Raw genomic sequence first — 22,955 nt, forward strand, 5'->3', positions numbered from 1 at the left:
TTTATCAGGAAAGGGTGTTGGATTTTGTCAAATGCCTTTTCTTCATCAATTGATATGATTATGTGATTTTTGTGTCTCAATTTGTTTATGTGATGTATCATGTTTATTGATTTGCAGATATTGTACCATCCTTGCATCCCCAGAATAAATCCTACTTGGTTATGGTGATGATCTTTCTAATGTAATGCTGGATCCAATTTGCTTAGATTTTAGCATCTATGTTCATCAGAGATATTGGCCTGTAATTCTCTTTCTTTGTAGTGTCTTTATCTGATTTTGGGTGGGTAGTTTTGTTTTGTTTTATAACTATTTGAATCTCTTCACTTGTTATAGATCTATTCAGATTATTTATTCTTGAGTCAGTTTCTGTACAGTAAACCATCAATTTTGTGGACCTCAATTTAACAGACTTTGGACTTAGTGGACAAAATTTCCTGCCCATATGTTATGTATGAAAATTAATATCCTGTTAATTTAAAAATGCATTTAACCAAGATTTTCTTATAATTAAGTTAACAGGTTATTTTTTTTTGTTAGTAATTCACTGTTATTTTTAACAAATTTTAGCGAATAGGCCATATGTTGGAACAACACTGTCATAATTTCACAGACACAAATCAATATTGTGTACCTGCAACTATAGTCTACATATTTAAATCCAAGAGTCACTGCTTGTAAACATTGTTCTGAGAATGATTAGCATGTGATCACACTGCATCCTGGGTGGCATTGGTTCCGCTGTCTCAGGGTGTGACTTTCTGCAGCACTTTTAACCCTTGAACACTGATGTTCCCAGGTGTACTAAGCCTCGCAACAGCCAGGTGCATGTTTACTTGAGGTGACTGGTGAATGCACACATTTACTGGACCCGAATTAGTCTATTATATCAAGGTTTTCCTGTAATTATATCTTTCTAGGAATTTGTCATTTCATCTAATTTATCTAATTATTGGCATACAATTGTTCATAGTATTCCTTCACAATCTTTTTTTATTTTTTTATTTTTTTAGAGTCAGTATACTGTGACCTCTATCATTTCTGATTCTGGTGATTTTTTTTTTCATTAATGGAAAACTGTTTCTCTAGTCACAAATTCTCTATTCATAAATCACAATATTTCTGATACTAAATGTGCAGGGTTTTTTTTCCACATCAAGAAATTTTTCAATTCTCTGCAGAAATCAACTGGATGTCCTACAATTTAATTCTCTCTTTACACTGATTACCCAGAGTTAGTGTAGATCCCACAGGTTAAGGGCTCTGTCCCATAAGACTGCCCACACTTCAAATGACAGTTGTAAGTAGTGGGTCCTGGAGTTACCTGCACTTCATCCAACTTGGATCCAAGTCAGGGGTTCCCAGGACACTAACCTCAATTCACTAATTTGCTGTAATGGCTCAGAGAACTCAGGAAAGCACTTTCCTTACCATTTGTTATAAAGGACTTTATAGAGGACACAGGTGAGCAGCCAGGTGAAGAAGTACATAGGGTGAGGTCTGGGAGCATCTTGAGTGCAGAAGCTTCCACCCCTGCATGTGGATTTGTTCACCAACCTGGAAGCTCCCTGCCCCATACTAGGATTTTTACAGAGAGTCCACTACATAGGCATGATTGGTTAGATCAGTGGTCGGCAAATTGTGGCTTGCGAGCCACATGCGGCTCTTTGGCCCCTTGAGTTTTTAGCAAAGGCCAGCTTAGGAGTACCCTAATTAGGTTAATAACAATGTACCTACCTATATAGTTTAAGTTTAAAAAATTTGGCTCTCAAAATAAATTTCAATTGTTGTACTGTTGATATTTGGTTCTGGTGACTAATGACTTTGCCGACCACTGGGTTAGATCACTACCATGGTGATTAACTGAATCTGCAGCCCTTCTCCCCTCCACAAGTCAGGAGGTGGGACTCAATTTCCAACTTTTCTAATTTCCACTTGGCTAATTCTTCTGGCAACCAGCTCTCATCCTCCAAACATCACCTCATTAGCATAAACTTGGTGTGATTGGAAGGGGCATATTATGAACAATAAATTCCTCTTCTCTTTTCACTCAGGAAATTACGAGGGTTTCAGCTCTGTGCCTGGAATCCATGAGGAAGACCGAATATATATTTCTTCTTATATCACAATAAATCTAGCTAAAGAGTTGTCAACATTATTTATCTTAAAACAAAACCAAACCAAAAAAAACCCAGCTTTTTGGTTTCCCTGATTTTTCTCTATTTTTTTCTGTTTTCCATTTTGTTAGTTTCTGCTCTTAACTTTATTAATTTCTTCCTTGTACTATCAGCTTAATATGCTTTCCTTTCTCCAGTGTTGTAAGGTAGGAGGCTAGATTAATTTCAGATGTTCTTAATGTTCGTTTATAACTATAAATTTCACTTTAACCACTGCTTTAGCTGCCTCCCCTAAGTTTTGACATGTTATTTCTTCATTTTCATTTATCTCAAAGTATTTTTCTGATTTTTCTTTTGATTTCTTCTTTAACTTATTATTTAGTAGTGTGCTATTTAATTTCCACATATTTATTTCTCAGTTTTTCCCCGGCTATTGATTCCTAATTTCTTCCTATTGTGGGAAAAGAACTTTGTGTTATTTTTAATCTCTTAAATTTATTGAGATTTGTCCTATGGCCTTACATGTGACATATCTTGGAGGCTGAATCTGTGTACATGTGAGAAGAATATATCTTCTGTGGTTGTTAGGTGGAATGTTCTACAGATTTCTTTTAAATCCAATTGTTTCAGAGGGATTTTCAAGTATTTTATTTCTTTGTTGATTTTCTGTTCAGTTGTTTACCCCATGAATGGAGTATTTAGGTCTCCAACACTTATTATTTGTCTATTTTCCCTTCGTTTTTGTCAGTTTTTGCTTTATATATTTTGGTGTACTAATAGTAGGTGCATATATGTTGACAACTGTTACACCTTCCTGGTGTATTGAGCTTTTTATCATTATGAAATGTCCTTCTTTATGGTCTATAAAAGAAAGTTTATGAAATACAAGTGCAGGCCGTCCTCATTTTATTGCACTTCGCAGATGTTGTCTTTTCTTACAAATTAAAGGCAAAAGCCTCACCAGCAGAACGGTGGACTCGATGTACTGCAGTGGTCCGGCACTGACCCACAGTCCCTGAGGTATGCCTGTACACATTTGCAAAGCATGAGCTTGGAAGTAAGATTCCCAGCTTCTCAGTCGCCTGTGTCTCACGTGCATTTCGTGGCCATCTGTGCCACTGAACCAATCAGTCCGAGGCAGAGGCAGAGTGTGCCGGTCACCATGGAGACCCTCAGAAGGAAGAAGCCCTACATCATACATGTCCAAGGGCAGGAGAGCATGGGGAGCCTGCCAGGGGCGTCCTTCTAGGTCCTTGCTACTCAGGTGTGACCAGCAGCACCAGCATGGTTCAGGCTCTACCTGGAAACACAGAACCCCAACCCCCACCCCAGACCTACAGAGCCAGACTCTGTACTTCACAGGTGCTACCTTAGCTCATAAAAATCTCATAATCAGTGAGTCATAGAGGCTGTCACCCTGGCTGTACACTGCCATCACCAGCAGGGAGGGTGCCCCCAGACACAGGGATCGGAATCTGGAGTGGGCCCAGCATGGAGATTCTAATGTGCAGCCCAATCCTGAGATTCCCCAGAACAATCAACATCTTCTCCCACGCCTCTATCGTAACATTTGTGATAAACACTAATTTATAGGATACTTTCTATCCACCATCACCATGCCAAGTATCTCACACTCACTATCTCCTTTTGGCCTCTACAATATCATCAACACGACTTGGCATCTTCATTTAAGTAACATGTCCAACCTCAGACAGCTGGTAAGGTGCAAAGGGCAGACTGAAATCCAGGCTGCCTAATTTCTATGCTCTTCAATTATAATGCTTGTGCCTCTCACTAAAATGTGACCTTTTGAGATTGAGAATTGTATTATTTGCTCTTGACCTATGGCTCAACATAGGTGCTCAATACATATTGAAGAGTATTAAATGCATCATTAACCTGGTATATCGCAGATGCACAATAAAAGGTCAATGGGCAAAAGTACGAGTGAGACACAGCCCAGAACCCGGAGGATGACATGGTCACCCTTTCTCTCCCTCAGGACAGTGTTAGGAGCTCAGCTGATGCCAACCAATGTTTTATCTGAGTCTGACCTCAACTCACCATCATGCAGACTTTCCGCCATATCACACTGCCCTTCTTTCTCAAGGGTAGGGATCTGAGCTGTTCATGCTAACATTCCTCACTAGGTGAGCGCATGAGTAGCGCTGTGGTCCCCATGTCGGTCATCAGAGAGCAGAGTACGAGAGGGGGCTGACTAAAGGAACTCCAGTCCATTCACCATTACCGTTTGCACTGAAGTTATGGGCCCTATGCAATCAGCAGACATCTGCACAGGCTCTGGAAGGCATGTACAAAGCTATGCTTTGGGGACCAAACTGCTCAACTTCCTTTCCACTGAAGTGCTCCCCTCCACTCCGACATGCACCTCACACTCACACTCACACTCACACCCAGGTCCCCACAGAAACCCAAGAGAGATCAGTGAGTTACTCTGATGTTTATTTTAATGCATCTTAGTCCACACAGTTGATATAAAATCAGAAAAAGCGAAGCAAAAACAAAGAGGTCTGGAGTCTTAGCATCAGAAGGGCACCATATATACATCTACAGTTGGTGGCCAATACAAGTCATTGCCAGACAGTCCTTGGAGACAGAGAACAGCCTAGACCCAGCGGAGCCCTGGAAACTCATGGCCGCAAGGGTCTAGAGACTCGTCCTGACCCTCTGACCGCAGGAACAAGTGGGAGTGATAAAGCTGTGTTTATGACTTATTATCAGAGTAATGATAGCAGCCCAGCCAGGTACAAAGGCAGTTATAAACCATTTATATTACACAGAATTATTCAGTCTCCATTCTACTTTATGGTGTAAAATTGTTAATTGAATTTCCAGTGAGTAGTTTAGAAGATTAGTGATAATAAGGAATGGTAAATACATAGCACCATTTCATAGGTTTTTTTGTCACTGATTTCTCATCTAGACCTGTGACCAGGACACCCACCTCAGGGGTGAGCACTCCAAAGCCACAGCCGTGATTTTGCCAAGGGCTCCAGTTTGAGGGTTTCGTCCACAAGCGTAAGGCTGGGCGTGGGCATGGGCAGTATGTGCCTCTGTGAGAACACAGGTCACCACTGTGAGAGGGCTTCTGGCCACTGGGGCTTTCTACCCACACTTTGGTTTTCTAAATGAGGTGGAGTGGGAGGGAGGTATCGTCTTTCAAATGAAAGGGAAGGGGCGAGATGGAGTTATTTTATTTCTGGGTAAAACAAAAAACAAAAAAACAAAACAATAATACTGAGCTTGATTATATGGTTAGGATGTAAAGTTCCTTAGCTATTTCTTTAAGGTTTCAACACAAGGCTGATGGTCAACATATAAAGCAAACAATACTATGTACATATATGTAAAAAGTGTTATAAATAGGTTTTATAAACCGTAGATATTATATACATCTTCAATCACACTAACCCCACCCCCCAACTGCACTCTGTTTGGTTTGGTTTGAGTTTGGGTTTTCGGCTAGCTTTTTGGTTTTTTTGTTTGTTTGTTTTTTTCTTTTTTTAGGTTTCCTTCCTCCCTCCCCTGTGTATGCCCAGAGCCTCAGATGAACTGGGCACCTCAGTCGCGTTTCCGTAAGATCACATAGATGAACCCGCTGAGCAGAGCCAGGGGGAAGGCCACCCAGGCCAGGATGTAGGTGAATCCGTAGGAGTAATCAGAGTTGTTGACATGCCATTCTGTGTGTCTCACCGTGTAGATGGACGCTGCGCTCATCACACACAGACCTGGGGAAAGAGAGGGACAATCCGAGTGAGGGAGAGATCACAGGGGGACCCCTCTCCACCCCCGACTACAGGGTCCACAGGACCTGGGAACCTTGCCCACACTACTCGCTGTCCTGATCACTCACACACACACACACACACACACACACACACACACTCACACACTAGGCCCCACGTGGGCTGCAAGGAGGCAGAGACCACTGCATGTGGAGAGCATGTAGGGCTCTGGAAGAACCTGCTGCCGGGTCCAAGAGTGACAGCAGGAGGCTTGAAGATACAGGAACACGAGAAACAATCAGCACTCCACTTCCAATCTACGTGACCGAGGCCATCCATCATCTTTGCCATCTTTTCTGCCCCATTTCTCTTGCTTTAACTCTCAACCAATTCCCAGTTACCACAGAGTGGTCAGCGAGAATTCAGGTTGCAAGATAAACCTGCCTATCTCCTTATAAGGATGGTTCGGCGGGGGAGCCCCTGGAAACCTCTGGCCACTCTCCAAATGAGGGGCGTTTCCTGGAGCCAATGAAAATGCAGTGACACTTTACCATTATCAGAGTTGTGTCATGGCAACAGTGTTGGGCTCCAGGCAGAGCACAGGGGCAGGGCTCCATGCTAATCCCCTCAGCAGGACTGTCATGTAAGACATGAACAAGCAGACAGAACATATGGAGATGAAAAGAAAAGTGGGGAGACAAGGAGGAAGGACAGGACATGAAGAGGACACAAGCTGCAGGGGGAGGAGACTATCAAGGGCAAGCTCATTGCACCGGGCCCCTTTCAACAGTTCTTGGTTCCTCCAAGGTTGGATTTGAATCCAAAAGAGGGTACAACGATGTCACATACACAGGTAGGCCAGGCCACCCTCTCTGGCCACCACTGCAGCCCTTTGGTGTGGGAAGGAGAAGAAAACGTCCACCTTGGTCCTCGTGAAGCAGGTAAGTTCAAATGCGATAGTCCATGCCCACCATGGCAGTCAGAACCCACTGTGGGGAGGGGTCCAGTGACATCAGCACCCCAGCCTGGAGTTGCACAAAGCCTGCTCTGTTTCCCCCTGAAAGCAGGGTCTTTGAAAGGCTCTGAGTGACTCTATTATGAATGCAGCAGGCCGTGTGGGATTCCTGCGGTTCCAAAGCTCCCGATGGTCTGGACCACCTACATCTAACCTCACTGCTATTTGATGGGACACTGCAACTTTGTTTGAATAAAGTGCAGAATTGGAATTTGTCACATTCACTACCCTGATAATATTGTCCTTCTGCAAGTCAGAGCAGAACACTCCTACTCCACTGGCCCCCGTTGAGAAAGCCACACAATAGTCTTAGAACTACAGTGGGATCAGATCCAGGATCCCGCTACCTACGGAAAGTCTGAGAGGCAGCGAGGACATCTGTGTCAGAGGGGGAACTGAAGCTGGCAAGTCTGTGTTAGAGATACAGTTTTGATCTGCTGGGGACACACTATTAGCCTTGAGGTCCATGATCCTCAGGGATCTTCCCCCATTGCTCCATGACTCACCTCTCTAAAGTGCTAATTCTTATCTTTAAGAAATACTGAAGTTGCCTCTTGAGCTCTAACCTAGCTACCCAGTGAGGGCAGGGCTATAAAAAGAGAAGCATGACCAAAGGAGAGAGGGAGGTTAAAGAGAATGCTGAGAGGCCAGGACAATGCGTATTGTGTTGGTAGGGCTTCCAAATGGGGTGTGTCTAACCAGCACTGGTGTGGAAAATGCCATCGTAGCCATGCAGACCAGCTGTACACAGATTTCACTGGCAAAGAAAACATCAAAGAGAAAACATTCCATCAACGACCAAGAGGGATATAGAGAGGCAGGATACACAAGTGTGATGACTAACTAGATGGCTTAATTTATGACATTTACCCAAGTGGAATCTCAGAAGTAAATGAATTTAAGTTTTGCTTTAAAAAGCAACAAGCTTAGATACTTACAAAGTCAAAGAGAGGATACACACTTTATAATTATTGTTGTCAGTAGACTGGAATTTTAGGGAATACGTTATTACAAGGCTTTCTATACATAAAGCAATAGTTGTGCCCTGGAATCGAGAGCAGTTAATGCCATAAAATAGTCCCTAAAAGTCACACATTGCTCCTCATAAGCGGACTATGACTCAATTTCTCAGCAGCCAGTACATGGAAATGAATTTTTGAAAGTTCCCTATGATGAAGGTAAGTGAAAGTCCCCCATGATGAAGGTAAGTGAAAGTCCCCCATGATGAAGGTGAGGTCCCCATGATGAAGGTAAGTGAGGTCCCCTATGGTGAAGGTAAGTGAGGTCCCCATGGTGAAGATAAGTGAAGGTCCCCCATAATGAAGGTAAGTGAGGTCCCCATGGTGAAGGTGAGGTCCCCATGATGAAGGTGAGGTCCCATGATGAAGGTGAGGCCCCATGGTGAAGGTGAGGCCCCATGGTGAAGGTTGTGAAGCTCCTGACACACTGGCAGGTGCTCTGCTTTCCCCACAGGTGACAGTCTGTGCTTTGGTAGTGACATGCCCTGAGAGAGGCCTGAGTCTGAGAGCATAGGCCATTTTAAGGACACAGAGCCTGTCCAAACAACATAAAAGTGCTGCCCATTCACGAGTTCACAAGAGTTTCTACCTGTCTCAGGATGGCTGACTCTGAACAACTCCCAGAAAATTCTTCCTTGAGAGTCCTCCTGAAGAGAAGATCTCAAGCCTCCTTTAGTGATGATAGCAGCTGCAGCGATTAGAGCCCAAAACTTTGGGAGGGAGCAACCAAGGGGCCGAATGCAAAGGAATAAAGAGATGGTGGGAATTCTCTAAACTTCCTTATCTTTATTCTGATTGGTTCAAGAAACATGCAGTGAATACCTATTGTGTGCAGGCACTATTCTAGAGCTTCTAGATAAAGAGACCCAGCCCCCATGTTCATGGGGTGAGCGTTGTTCAAAAACGGACATGTCAGTAGAAACTTCCAATATTGTCTGTTGTGACTTCAAGGGAGGGTGAGAGAAATGCACCAGAGGCTCTGAGAGCATGGATGGGCACTGAGCCCAAAACAGGGATTGGGGAAGCCTGACAGGGGAGACGGTGCCTGACCTGGGACTAAAGGATGTGTAAGAGTTAGCCAGGTGAAGAAAGGTGGAAGGGAATTCAGGAAGAGCATGAGCAAGACAAGGAAAACAGAGAGCTTGGTGGAAACCACCAGCAGGTGATGATAAGAGTGTCCCATGATACAGGAGGAGCAGTGCAAGATGAAGCCGGAGGGCTCATAAGGCCAGGAAAGAGGGGGCTTCAATGGCATGTTGAAGTTGAGGAGGGAAGTACCTCTTTTGCAGAGGAGAAAGGATGCTCAGATGTGTGTTTTAGAAAGATCGTCCCAACAGCCGTGTGGAAAGTAGAGGTAGGGGTGGGGACAGAAAGTTGCATGAATTGGCTCTTGCACAGCTGCAATGCTGTTAGTGAGTAAAAGAGAAGAAGTGGACACAATATCTATGAATGCTACCTGCTGGCAGGAATCGGGTGAACTGGGTATGGAGGAGGGAGAGGGGGTTCTGGCATGACTGGTGGGTTAACTTAGGTAATTGGGAAAACAGTAATGGCGTGAAAGCCAAGGGAATAAACAGTTTCAAATAGTGAATAGAAAACAGTACAGAAAGGATTGGAAGAATTCAGCCAATGACTTAAAAGTGAGCCTTGGTAACCTTTGCAAAGCAGCTCGTTTGAGAGCCTGCAGCAGAAGCCAGAGTGAGACCGGCTGGAGAGTGAACGCCCGTGAGACCCGGAGCCAGTGGGGAAGGCACCTCGTGGTGGTGGTGTGATGAGTGAGTGAGGGCCTCTGTCTCCCCAGCCCCATCCTCAGGGTGATAAGGTGGGGCAGGAAGAGGCTGGGTGGTCTGTCGTGCTGAAAGCTTTGACTCTACACAAGTCTTCTCTGCGCAGCTGGCCCAGTTGCCATTTCAGCAGTCACGTGAGCCCTGCAGCCTAGGACATTGCCCCCGGCATTCTAGATTTTGGGCACAGCCAGTGCAGCATCTGGAATGACTCTCTCATAAGGAGGGTGCTGAATGTGGTACCCAACTGAAGCTGCCTTTGATCCATGCACAACAGGGGAAGCCCTGTGCTCTTATTCATCTTTCAAATCATTTCATCCTAAAGCCCTATACCTGTACCTATATCAGCCTGACAGGAAACAAAACAAGCAGCAAGTAAAACCCACTCAGGCGTCTCCTTCTCCCATGTTTTCTGTTCCTTTTAATGACAATGAACAGTAACTACACATGTGACCTGAGTTTGATTCTGCCTACGGAACACAGTCATGAGTCATCCAGCGAGTAGGTTATCCGGGGCCTTCTTTTATGTGGCGTGCACAGAGCTTATGGCTGGTGTAAGGAGTGAAGTCAATAAAAACATGCATAGCTCCTTTTCAGGTCTGTACCTATAGGACTTTCTTGATGTTTTTCTCATCTAGCGCAACCCAACACAACCGAGCTAGGGCAAGGGTAACTACTATCTGGGACCAGGTGGCTCCAGGTTCTGCAAATGAGAATGACACCAAAACCCAGACACAGGATCAGCATGGCCTTTCTCTAAGAAGGAGGTAGAGAAGAATCCATGGCTTGTGAACAGGAGGAGCTGTCTGTGAAGAATTGTCCCTGAAGAAATGGCAGTGGGATTAGGGGCTGTTGAAAGGCTACACACTGTGGTTCAGACCCTGGAGGAACCTCAGAGTCACCCAGGGAACGGCCCCACCCAAGAGTTCTTACGTAGGACTCTCCAGGGATGAAATCTGAGCACGGGGATTTTTAAAAAAAGTACCCCCTCTTCTAAAAGGCAAATCTGTTGTGCAGCTAAGCTCGAAAAGCACTTAACTAGGTGAAGACGCTGCTTGATATGTCTTTAGGAAGCAGCCAACCTAAGCAGTATGTAATCAAGGAAAGACAGCTCTTAAATGTGAGACGTGTGGCTTATTATGAAATGGAGAAAGGATGATGCAGCAAAGCAGGTAGACCTATAACCACACGCGGAGCTGTAATCTGGAGCAAGGCAGACACAGCTCCTGAATCCTGAGTCAGCCCAAGAGCTCCTCACACCATTCACTAAGGTGCCCGATCTGTAAAGATCTCAGCTAGCCCTCTCCCGCCCCCACCTCCCCGCCGCCAAGAGAAGCTATGCAGAGACAATCCAGCCTGCACCTGTCACCTGGGAGTCTGCTGGCTTCCACTTAAAAATGCTTTTGGCTTTGAGGATGCATCTGCCCTACGTGGACCCCACTTACTGTGGCAGGAACACTTCGATTTACATTCCATGATTGTGGGCTACTTGCTTCCCCCTCCTTCCCCCTTTCCCCTTTTTGTTTTTTGTCTGTTTCAGCTTTCCTGATCTGTTCCTCAACATTAAGCTGTAACTTCTCAGCCTGTCCCCAGTTCTCAACTCCAACAACCTTCCCTACTTTTCTCCCTAGTTGCTGATTTCTTAATGGGTTGTGAATTGGGAAAGACATGTGATGTTGATTTAAAGTTGCCATACATTAAGAGTCAGGAAGTCTCTGTCAAATCTCTAACCCGTTTAGTTCTCAATTTTAATGGAAAGACCCTACATCAGGTTCAAATGCAACATTCCAGAGACCCGAGGTTCCTAGAAGACAAACTTCCAGGTCCTGTTGGCTGGAGTTAACAGTTAAGAACAGAGCATTCATAGGACTTACAACTTACAACTGCTATTTTGGCTCAACATTTCTAATTCAAGATATGGACAGCTTAACTGACAAACTCATAACTGAAAACCGGGTCTTGTGAGAGATAAGCAGCCAGATTTGAAGGAGATAAAGGAAGAACAACTTAGTGCTTTTAAATTCAGGGGTTTTAATAGAGCTCTAACAAGGCTTGCATTGGGTTCAGAGGTGAATCAAAGCAGTGAAGCAAGTATGGACAGTAAATACACTTCGGAAGATGAGAAAACCTCAACTCCTAAGAGCTTTTTGCTGAACGAAATACTTTAAAACAGTGCAGGGCCAGCATGTGCAACTTCATGGTCGTTAACTCTGGCCTTATCAGTACGTGGCTGCAGAGGCAGCGTCACAGGATTTAAAGCCGAGCTAGCTCAGCGGGAGAGGACAGGCTGCCTGCTCGGAGGGGCCCCCGCAACAGCGATGGGGCTCTTCTCAGCCAGTGCTTTCAGTCTAAGTCAGTGATGGGCAACCTTTTGAGCTTGGTGTGTCAAACTTCGCCAAAAAACTGAGCATAACTCGGGTAGTGTGTCACCTTGAGGAAAAAAGTAACTCCAAGACTCTAGTCGCAAATGTTTCATCCTCAGGAGCAGCAAATGTTTCATCCTCGGCATGCGGCCGCGTGTCATCAGAAATGGCTACGCGTGTCAGTGCTGACATGCGTCTCATAGGTTCGCCATCACTGGTCTAAGTAGTTCTGAAGGTGCAGGCTCTTACTCATCACAGATAAGTGGGGCCTTAAGAATAATAAATGATGCAAATTTGCATGGATTTTCTACTGTAAATTGGCCAAGGGAAAATAATGCAGGAAGCAGAGTTTCTACCTTGGACTTTGTGCTCCTTGGCAATGTTGGTATATTGTGCATCTCTAAATGTAAAGGGGCGCCTACCTGCAGTCAGTCCCTGTGGTCTGAGGGAGTGGAAGCATTCAGGTGATTCTCCCCCCAAGGCCAGCTTTATTCATCAGTAGAGTCACAAGCTTGTACAGATCAAATATAAATATTTTTGAAACTTCTGCTTCCTAGGTCTATATTACTTTATCTTGAGGACACATCCATTGGTACAGTGGGTATAATCATCGTTTGAATGCCCATCAAACTTAAATGGTGAATCGAAGAAATCCCAGACCATGAAGTCGCAAATCGCCTCTGGAAACAGAGTGAGTAATGATAACTCTGCTGCTAGCATGCCTACAGATGATCTTACTGCGTAGTTAGTAATTTCACCAAGCTGGTGACAATCCAGGAGCTTGGTTTGGTATAATAAAACTGTGCAAGTGCAAAGCACGATTTGGTTTTGAAACCCTAATACTGTGCATATTGAAACATTATATTTAAGTATTTAATGGGAAGTGGATCTCCAGGTTACTTGCTTTTTCCAGTAACTCTCTGGCTTTTAGTAAAGGTCATCAACATTCAACCTCAGGCTGTGTCCGTCCATACAGCCCTGTGCAAGCCGTTATATCCACCCATCCATCCATCCACCCAGAATGCCTGGGCTGTTTTCAACCCTCCACATGGCTGCTCCTGAGCACAAGCTGGTGACTCAGCACCCGGGACATTCTCACAACCAACCAGAACAAGATGCCATTTGCCTACTCGGATGGCCAAAATCTAGAACATCTCACAGCAGCCAGATGTCCTCTGGTCCATCTGGAGTCTGTGATTTATTAACTTGGGCTATAGAACCCACCACATTTGTCTCTTATTCCTCTCACTGTCCCGCTGACTCAGTCAATTGGCAGTCACTGGACAAAAGGATGAATTGGTAGAGTAAGACACTGTTCAGAAGAGAGAGACAAAGTCGGAAGATTCGCCCTCCACACTAGAGGCTTCTAGGACTCTTGCATAGGACAACCTGTCCAGTAGGGGAACTTGAAGGCAGTTTAGGGAGGAGATAAAGATCTTGTGTGTTGTCAGGGACCCCTGTTAGGGAAATGATGGCAGGTTATACAATGGTGACAAAATGAAAACACCTGAAATGACAACAGGAAATCAAGCCCAGGGGAACCGAGAAGCTGGAGTGAAGGAGAGCAGGAGTTTGTTAGTGTGGCTTCATCGCTGCGCAGAGTAAGAGACACACCCGAGAACGCCTTGGCTGTTCTCAACAGCGCGTCAGGGCCATTCTCTAGGCTGAGGCCGGAGAGCTCCCTGGGGCATAAGCTAATCTCTAGGAACCCATCCTCAGGACTGGCCTCTGCTGTACTGATACCCTCAGCATTGGACTCTGATCATGGGTCCATATTGCAGCTTTCTTCCTGGTGACAGGTCGGGTTGGATCAGAAACCTTCCTTCCAGAACCCTAACTCCTATTTTCTATGCACACCATTCCATGAAGAAGTGGGTAGTTCCCTGATTCTAAGGAATATGCACAGGTGTGCACACACACAAACACACGCACACACATGTGTACTTTATGAAAACCATTCCATGAGCAGAGTCAGGAAACATCAGTCACTCCGGGGCCACACCCTCCTACTAACTGATCAGACCCAACTCCTGCATGCACTTCATCGTCACCACTTACCAGCAAGAATCTGGAAGATCCCAGTGAGGTAAAATCGGCCCCCTTTGGTGATGGTGAAGAGCTGGTAGAAGAACAGGAAGAGGGACAGCACACTGAAGATGATGGACAGGATCATGGTGGCCTGGACAGACTGCAGCCATTCTGGAGGGAAGAGACACGGGGTTAGCACCACCAGCATGGCCAAGGGAGGGCCTTGTCACGAGGAGCATGGGGCCTGGTGCACCATGACCCTTGAGAGGCACAGTCCTCCCAGGCTGCACAAGCCCTCTTTTATGAGCAAAATTGGACAATTCACTTTTGTCCTCTTAAAAGTCAATTGTGGACATTTTAGGAAAGGGCTGTAAGACAATATCTACAGTCCTACCACTAGCAGTTAAATTCAAATAAAAATGTATTAAGTTGCCTTCCAGTCTTTCTGCCAAATGTATTACTCACATATATGTATGTAAGTATTAAAGAGGGTCTGAGCCCCACCCACTGCCTTTTCTCTTCTCGACTTCAGAGGTTTTTGAAGGGCTTACTGGAATCCCTACATTACAAGAATAGCTTAAAACCACTGTTTAAAATGTCAGCATTCCCCAAAGAATATAGGTATCTTGGGGATGAATGGGAATAAGGAAATGGTTGAAAATTGGAAGAAAACGCTGATGGAGAAGAGCTATGAAGACCCATTTGCTCAGCCAAGCTGTATCTGTTCTTGGCCAATCTTGACCCTCATCATTAATCTCAGCACAGAGCAGTTTGTGCTCAAATCATGTGTACAGGGGTCATGAATTACACTTCCGCATCTTTATGGAACCCCCTCGCCTTAGATCAAATCTCCAGGCTTCCATCTGAAATTCAGGCAAGAAAGAGGTCTGGAGTTCACCATCTACTGCAAATAATGTCATCTCAGCAACCGAGGAGTGGACATACCTGGGCTCTGCACTCCAGAGGGAAACCCAGGGCGTCCACCTAGCAGAGCTGCTCTGGGCCTCACCCACCTGTCGCCTGTGTCCTTCCGTCCAAGTGCCAAAGACGCGCTGGGGCATCACGGCTCTAACCAAGCAAACGCAACTGGAGGAGGCCTGGGTTTATCCTCTCTGCTCAGTAACCGGCTAGTGTGCAGCGGCTCAGAAAAAAATACACTGATGTGCAACACAGCATCCACAGCTATGAGATGTGGAGGGTTTATAATCCTAACTGGATATAAACCTGGTTTAGGTTACAAGTCATAGCTCATGGTGAATTTTAAAGGTGCTGGATAGATTAACTGTTACTGGAGCTTCCCATGAGATTTTCCAGGCACAGGAGAAGCTTTAGAGTTGGAAGGAACAGGAGAGGTCGACTACTTCAGCTCCTTTGTCCTGAAAGACAGAGATGTCCGGGGACGTCTGGATGAGCCCATTGGCACAGCCAAACCCTGAGGGCCTGACTGCAGATTGGCCTTCTTTTCACTGTGACAGAACATGTGCTTTTTCATTTTTTCAATTTCTTTGTCCAGTAAGGTAAGAAACTGATGTGGAATGGGTTCTGAGCCATTCTGGCTTCATTTTTATATATCCCTAACGAAAAGTTTGTCTGTATCCAGCACAGTGGTTCTCCTGACGAACCGTCGGCAATAAAGCTAATGTTGCCATCACTTTATTATTTTTAAGTAAACTAATTACCCAGCATTCCAGTAGGTGAAGCTAGAAACCTAAAGAAATCTGAGACGGAATGAAGATTCACAACTAAAACAGACTGTGACTCAGCTTTGCTGGGGGGGTTCCTCATGCGCACCCGCAGGAGTGTGGTAGGTGTCTGGTTTTCCTCTCCAGGTCTGAGATCTCACCTTAGTCTTTACCCCCACTGCCATGACAACGGGAACTTCTACCAGACCTCATATTGAGAGAAAACTCAAAATCTCCTACATGGTTTTGTTAAATCTACATAAATAGGGAAGATCCCTTATTAGACTAAATAATGTAACTAAATCCTTCTTGAAACTTCGTTTACCAATAATTTGAACTTTAGTCCCATCTCCATTACAACTGAGATATTTTGTCAACAGTTGTTTCTCAAATCAGATCCGAATGAGTAGATCAGGAAGTTTTTATTCAATGAGCATTTGTTGAACACCTACTGTTTTGAGTCAGGCCATTTGGTTGGTTAACCCCCTGGGGACTAAAGTTAAAGAGGAAGATTTTCAACCAGAATCATAATAAGCAAAACACATACATAAAGATAGTATGTCCAATTACATCATCAATTACAATATATGTGAGCGGATACAAGTAATTCGTTATACGATGTAGAATTTCATTTTGAATTACATCATTCTTATGTATAGTCTTATGAGGTACACCTAAATCAAACAAGTCAAAAATCAAAGATTTTCAAAAGAAGCACCAGGAAAATATTAACAAAAAGAAACTAGGTAGCCCTAGCTAATTGGCTCAGTGGATAGAGCATCAGCCTGAGGACTAAAGAGTCCGGGGTTTGATTCCGGCCAAGGGCACATGCCTGGGTTGTGGGCTTGATCCCCAGTGCGGGGCGTTCAGGAGGCAGCTGATTAATGATTCTCTCTCATCATTGATGTTTCTATCTCTCTCTCCCTCTCCCTTCTTCTCCGAAATCAATAAAAATATATTAACAAAAAAGAATAAGGTGTACACACAACATTATGTCATTATGTAAATACACACCAAAAAACTACATGTGTATACATAGGTACACATGCATGAATGTGTGTGTGTTCATTGGAAAAGGAAGCAATGACGTGCTAAACTCCTATCAATGGTTATCCCCAGGAACTGGAGCTAGAATGAAGGACAATTTGGTTTAGAAGGCCTTTCATTTGACCTATATCATTTGATTTATTTTTAATGAGGAGATTATTTTCATGTAATACGTAAACAATTAAAACCAATTTAAAAGGTGACACGGTAGAGAAGACATGGCAGTCAATAAGAAGTTAGAATTCCAAAACTCAAAGCGCTAGTGGAGCCCTGGGCAGGACTGGGTCCACCTGCGAGGAGTGAAGGGACTTTCCCTTCCTCACCCGCTGACCATTCAAGCTGCTGATGGGCAGAGGGGTAAACAGAGAGCCAGGAGGAAGCGCAGCCAATCCGCCCAGGAGGCTGGGTAAAGATCCCAAAGCCCGGTTGGTACTGTCCCGAAGAGAAGCCCATGACGCCCCAAGGTGATTCCGAGGTCTATAGGACTTTGCTCCACAGCCTGAACCTCTCAGGGGAACTGGCCCAGACCAGCGTGGCAGCGATGAAGAGCTGACGCCACACGCTCCAGGCACGCAGGGGCCTGGTCCCAGGTGAGGATATGGGAGCCCCGACTCTCCCGGGCGTTCACGTGCTCTGGTTAGAACAGGGATGGCGCTGTTACTTAGCTCCGCTGACCACATTTTTAATTTGCAGGCTACCATGTGCCAACCTCTGCCATAGCCCAACAGATCAGATGTACAGAAGATAACTATTAGTTGGATGCAATGGAACAGCTGCCAATGGCAAACCTGTTTTATACGGAGCAAACCTACTGTGAGGCCAATTCCACGGGGCAGACACCTACCCAAGCCCCAGGACAAGTTCGCAGTCACTACCAGAGACGCAGCCAGTGCCCACCGCCACCCTCCCAGCCTCCCCAGGGCCTCGTAAACATGGTGGGATTCCCAGTGGCAGCCTTTTCTCTCCATCCTTGGTGCTGAGCACAGGAATGAAAAGCCCTAAAACGCTTTGCAGACCTACTGTTCTCATGCGAGGGCCAGGTGAAAGAGCACTTAGGCCTCTGGGCATGGGCCACGGCTGCAGGCAGACCCAGCTCCCCAGGAGACATGGGGAAGGGCGAGTGGCTCCATGATCAAAGCTCACTTCAAGGTCAGATTCCTGCCACGGGCAGCTAAGCAGTGAAGGAAGTACATCTGCCCCCTCAGCTGTATTCTTAGCCTGGGCCCTGCAGTCCAGTAAGTTATGGGCCCAGAAAGGATGAAGCCCTTTCATTTTATTTATTTATTTTTTTATCCTTACCCGAGGATATGTTTATTGATTTGAGAGATAGAGAGAGAGAGAGAGAGAGAGAGAATCATCGATGTGAAACAGAAACATGGATTGGTTGTTTCTCCTACGCGCCCTGACCCAGGGTTGAACCCACAACCTGGATATGTGCCCTGACCAGGAATGGAACCCACAGCCTTTTGGTACATGGGATGGCACTCCAACCAACTGAGCCATCATCCAGGGTGGATGAAGCACCTGGGTCCTGCACTCTCATTGCCAGCACGGAGCCACCCCGTCTTGTCCCGACTCCCCTCGAGTCCCCTTCTGGTCAATTCAGAAAAGCTCTCTGACTCAGTTAGGAGAACAGTTGGAACATAAATTGAAGAGGCCACGGGAGAAACAAGCTGTGGGGATAGAGGCCATCGGAGGGGATGAACGCAACTGCAAGAGGCAGCACCACACATCAGCATGATGCTCGGCTGTTCTCAAAGGCACGGGACTCACAAGGCTTGGCCGCCACCCTCACACCTCCCAGCCCACGGCCGTCACACAAGTCTCCCTTTTCCTTACTTCTCGGAGAGAATGTCATTCCAGAAATAGTTGAGTTGCCAAGAGGCCTCCATCCTAAACAATGTGGCCTTTGCGCTTGGCTTCGCCCACCCGCTGGAACATGCGGGGCCCAGCAGGTCCTCCCCCAGGACCCCAGCAGCCCCCCCCCAATCCGGACCAGCTGCTGGCTTTGAAATAGGGTTCAGACCTCCAGCCAGCTTTGCTGCGGCCCCTGCAGATGGTGAGCCCCAGTGGAAAGCTACGTGGCCTTCAGCCCACAGACGTGGACCTGGAGCTCAGAGCGAGGAGGAAGCCACATGAGCACGGGGCATGTTAACTAGGGCAGAACCTACGGCTGGCAGCTAGTGAGCACCAACTGCTCAGGCAGGGGTTTCGGCTAAACCTGACGCAACCATTCAATTAACTGCATTCCCAGGCAAGAGGCTCCCTGGAACTAAACAGGCACACTAACTATTTTCCAGCATCTAATTTATAGGAAACACAATACAGCCACTCAGGTACCTGAAGTACCTGAAAGTCAAGGCCCCTTTTACTCCCTGGTTGGAAAACTCTAGCTGCAGAAGGATCCACTTAGGCTGTATTTCCCAAAGAATTGTGGTGGGAAGACTTACCCACCAGTTGATTAAAAAAAAAAAATGAGGAAGTGGGTTCCATGGTCAAATATTTAGCCTCCCTCCTTGGACATGACAATGAACAATGAAATGTAAAGCAGTGTTGGGGGAGGGACTGCTTAACTTTCAAATTTTAGTTATCAGAGACTTTTTTTTAAGAAGAGCTCACTTGGAAATGCTGGGTTTGGCCATCGAAAATGATGGCGAAGAGAAGAAAGACACTTTTAATTGCCTGACCATGAGAGGTTTTAAAGGAGAATGTACTTAGAGAATGACTGAGTTCTTTTCAAGATCTTTGGGTTTAAAAGGCATTCTCCATGTAAAAATAATCTAAGCCCCCTCTCCTTTTTAGTCCTAAAGTATAAAAAAAGGGCCAAGCATTGTGCACATTAAGAGCTAGACCCAATATGGCCCTTGCCCACGTCACAGTGTGCCATTGACATGCTCGTCCCCAGCACTCTCCCTGCTCTCCTCTGCACGCCTCCTCCAGTTCTACTCCGTGTCCAAGGCCCAGCTCAAAGGCTGCCCCACTCAGGATCCCCCCACGTCACCACTGCATCCTGCATGTGAAGAGGTGCTGGGCTGCATGTGATGTGGCACCCACCCCAGGTCCTCCTCCTCTGAGCCCACTCCATCAGGCCTCCAGGGCCCTGCCCCAGCGTCCAGTCGGGTAGAGCAGTTAAAGCAAGGACTCCCGATGCCCAGGCTACTGGGTTTCCCAGGACAACACACTGGAGGTGCTGAGAAGTGCAACGATCTATCTGAAAATGAGTGCATAAATGATGCTACTGCCTTTCTTTACATTTAGAATCCACAAAAGATAGAGAGGATGGCGGGGGGCGGGGGGGGAGTGGGGGGAAGGGTACGGCAAAGGGAAAGAGATTTCTGGGATCCTCTAGGCATCCACAAGCCAACCCCCATCTAGCCTCAGAGCAGAAGTGATCTGAGATCAGAGCGATCTGGGATCGGAGGCGATCCTATCCTCACACAGCGGGACTCCATCTCCCCAGCACCAGAGAGCCCCTGACCGAGTGAGGCATCATCTAGAGAAAGGAAGGCCCCAGGAGATAAAACCGTGGTCTCCAAATAATTGCAGAAACAGTCCAGGGACCCTAAAGGGATTTAGACTCATTAAGGACAAGCCCTGCAACTGAGTAAAACCCAAACCTAGCACATCACGCAGGAACAGAGACCACCAGAACCGGCTGGACAACCAAGTAATTTCTTAATTGACACATCGCATGGCATTCCTCCCACATCACCGCCACATCTTCCCAATCTCGTCTGCCAACCCCTTCCTGGACCCCGCTCTCTCTGCTCCTGCTCTCCTGTTCTCCCCGGTAATTTTATTCCCCACCGTGACGGGGAGCACCCGTGTGGACTAAGAGCCCCCACATCTGAATGTCCAGCCCAGACCGCTGCCATGAGCTAAGGATGTCTAAATCCAAGTGCTTTGCTCACATTCCACACGGTCTGCGTAATAGTCCGAATGAGCTTTTGAAACTCAATCACATCCCGCCACTGTTCTGTTTAAAGCCCTTCAGCGGTGTCCGGCTGTGCTCAGTAACACGGCCTTGAAGCCCCAGCGACCAGCCCTCTCGCCTTCCTCCACCAGCACACGCAGCCCCCGGCCAGCCCATCGTTGGTGGACACATCGCCGTTCCTGCCCAGGCCCTGGGCCCTTTCCACGACCTCCTGCAGTTCCCTCTGTGTCCTTAGGGGACTGTCCCTCTGGCTTTAAGTCTCAGTCCACAGGACCAGGAGAGGAGGAGGCTTTCTCCCCAGGGGCGACTTTCTGTTTCACACCCGCTTTGTCTCACACAGAGCACTCTCACCATCACAGTTATTTACTTCTCCGTCTCCCCCAACTAACGGTGAGCTCCCCAAGAACAGGGTCTTTCAGCTCTGTGTGCCCAGTTCAAAGAATAAGTGGGTAGGCCACATTGTCAGCTCTTCAAATGAAAGGGGCTCTCTTGACAGGTAGTGAGTTCCCCATCACTGGTAGGATGAACACCACAGGCACGCGGCAGAGGGGTCTGAGCGAGGTGGGACAGGGCGAAGGGATGGGCCCTGTGACTTCCCGGGGCCCTGCCAACGCTGGGCTTCTGTGTGTGCCAACGACTGCCCACTCGGGAGGCTTCCTCCCAGGCACCTTCTCTCACCGAAAATCAACACCGGCCACCTCAGGCCGCACCCGGCCCATCCCTGCTCCTGAAATAGGACAGGGATGCTTTCTGGACTCGGGTGACATCCTAGGCATGCAATCTGAATTTTTTCTAAAGCAAACTCTGTGAGAACATTCCAAATTAGCTCCTGGCTGCTGGCACCTGAGGAGCAACGGGGAGGGTGGGAACGTCAGCATGATGACGCCACATCCCACCCCTGGGCCTCTGCTGCCGGCTTCGGCAGCCCACAAGGGCCTGTAAAATTACTTGGACAGAGGTTGTGGGTTGGCCCAGGGAGCCACAAAGATGTTAAATTGCCAAACATGGACCCATAAATGCAGAGGGCCTCCGTGTTTTCTAAACTCTGACCGAAAGCTGAGCCACAGACGAGGAAATGGTCTAATGCCCTTGACGGAACGACAAGGCCACTGGCGGGGTGAGCGAGAGGACCCGGGGCTGTGGACACGGACCACAGGAGACCACTGCGCCCCGGAGGGGGAGCGCCGACACTGGCGAGACCTCTCTTTTCCTAATTTTCCATCCACAGCACCGGACCACTGCTGCCCACAACTGCCGAGGGCCAGGGGCTGGTCACTGTCGCTCAGAAAGGAAGGAGAGGCACGGGGCCCACTCTCCCGGCTTCTGAGCCTGGCCCAGGCCACACTCTGGGCAGAGCAGAGCTGCCTGGGGGGGGGGGGGGTCACTGGGAAAAGGGGTGCATGTGTGCGGCTGCCTTTGTACACAAGAGGTGGCAAGGGGCAGGGACACCCTGGAGGAAGGCCCAATTCTTTCCTCCATGCTTTTGTGTTGAGCACAGGCCTCCTCTTTAGTAAGAATGAAAATGCTTCAAGAATGAATACATTTTATGTGCCTAATAACGCAGGATGAGAAAGTTTGTTAACTCTCTTCTGAGGCAAGCGGGTCCTTGGAAAGTGGGGACAGGGCATGGAAGGCGGGTTTTACTAAAGACAAGCTCTGCCTGCGTCCTGCCTCCATGTGACCCTCTGACGCTGACGAAGGCAGGCCAGGGGCAGGCACGGCCAGGGGCAGGCATGGCCAGGGGCAGGCATGGCCAGGGCTGTGCCTTGCAGTCGCAGAGCCGGGAGCCAGACTCCAGCCCCCCAGCCCTTGCTGCCACACACCAGGTCCACACGGCCAAAGACAGAGCGGGAGAACACTCGTGCATACCTGGGACTTAAAATCTGGATAATCCTGAGATTTCGAAACAAAAAGCATCAGTTCACTCAATGCTAGACAAATGCTTTGCTAACCTCTGGCCAGTAAATTTTAAACTCACCTGTGGTATGAGGACCCCAGGAAGATGGGCACCTTCGGGACTTGGGGAGGAGGCTTGGTGCACCCCCATCCCAGGCCCCAGCCACAGCTGCTCAGGTCTTATCAGTTTGAAAACCGGGGCTCCAGGGACTGGCCTCATCTGTCTCTAGATGGCGGCCCACTGTGCACACGCTACCCAACAGGCCCGCCCACTGTGCACACGCTACCCAACAGGCCCGCCCGCCACGCCCTGTGCGCCACTTCTTC

At 47.2% G+C, this 22,955-nt stretch overlaps 1 protein-coding gene across 2 annotated transcripts in view; it reads right to left on the reverse strand.

Moving 5' to 3' along the window:
* Positions 1-4,563: 4,563 nt before the first annotated feature.
* PMP22 (peripheral myelin protein 22) overlaps positions 4,564-22,955 on the reverse strand; it is a 29,242-nt gene continuing 10,850 nt past the window's right edge. For both annotated transcript variants that reach the window (XM_079798936.1, XM_079798935.1), the window contains exons 4-5: positions 14,100-14,240; positions 4,564-5,863 (exon numbers count right to left, since the gene is read on the reverse strand). In XM_079798936.1, the coding sequence (XP_079655062.1) occupies positions 5,697-5,863; positions 14,100-14,240 (308 nt within the window). In that variant the 3' untranslated portion in view covers positions 4,564-5,696. The remainder of the gene's footprint in view (positions 5,864-14,099; positions 14,241-22,955) is intronic.

This window comes from Cnephaeus nilssonii, assembly GCF_951640355.1.
Source record: "Cnephaeus nilssonii genome assembly, chromosome: 19".
NCBI classification, from domain to species: Eukaryota; Metazoa; Chordata; class Mammalia; order Chiroptera; family Vespertilionidae; genus Cnephaeus; species Cnephaeus nilssonii.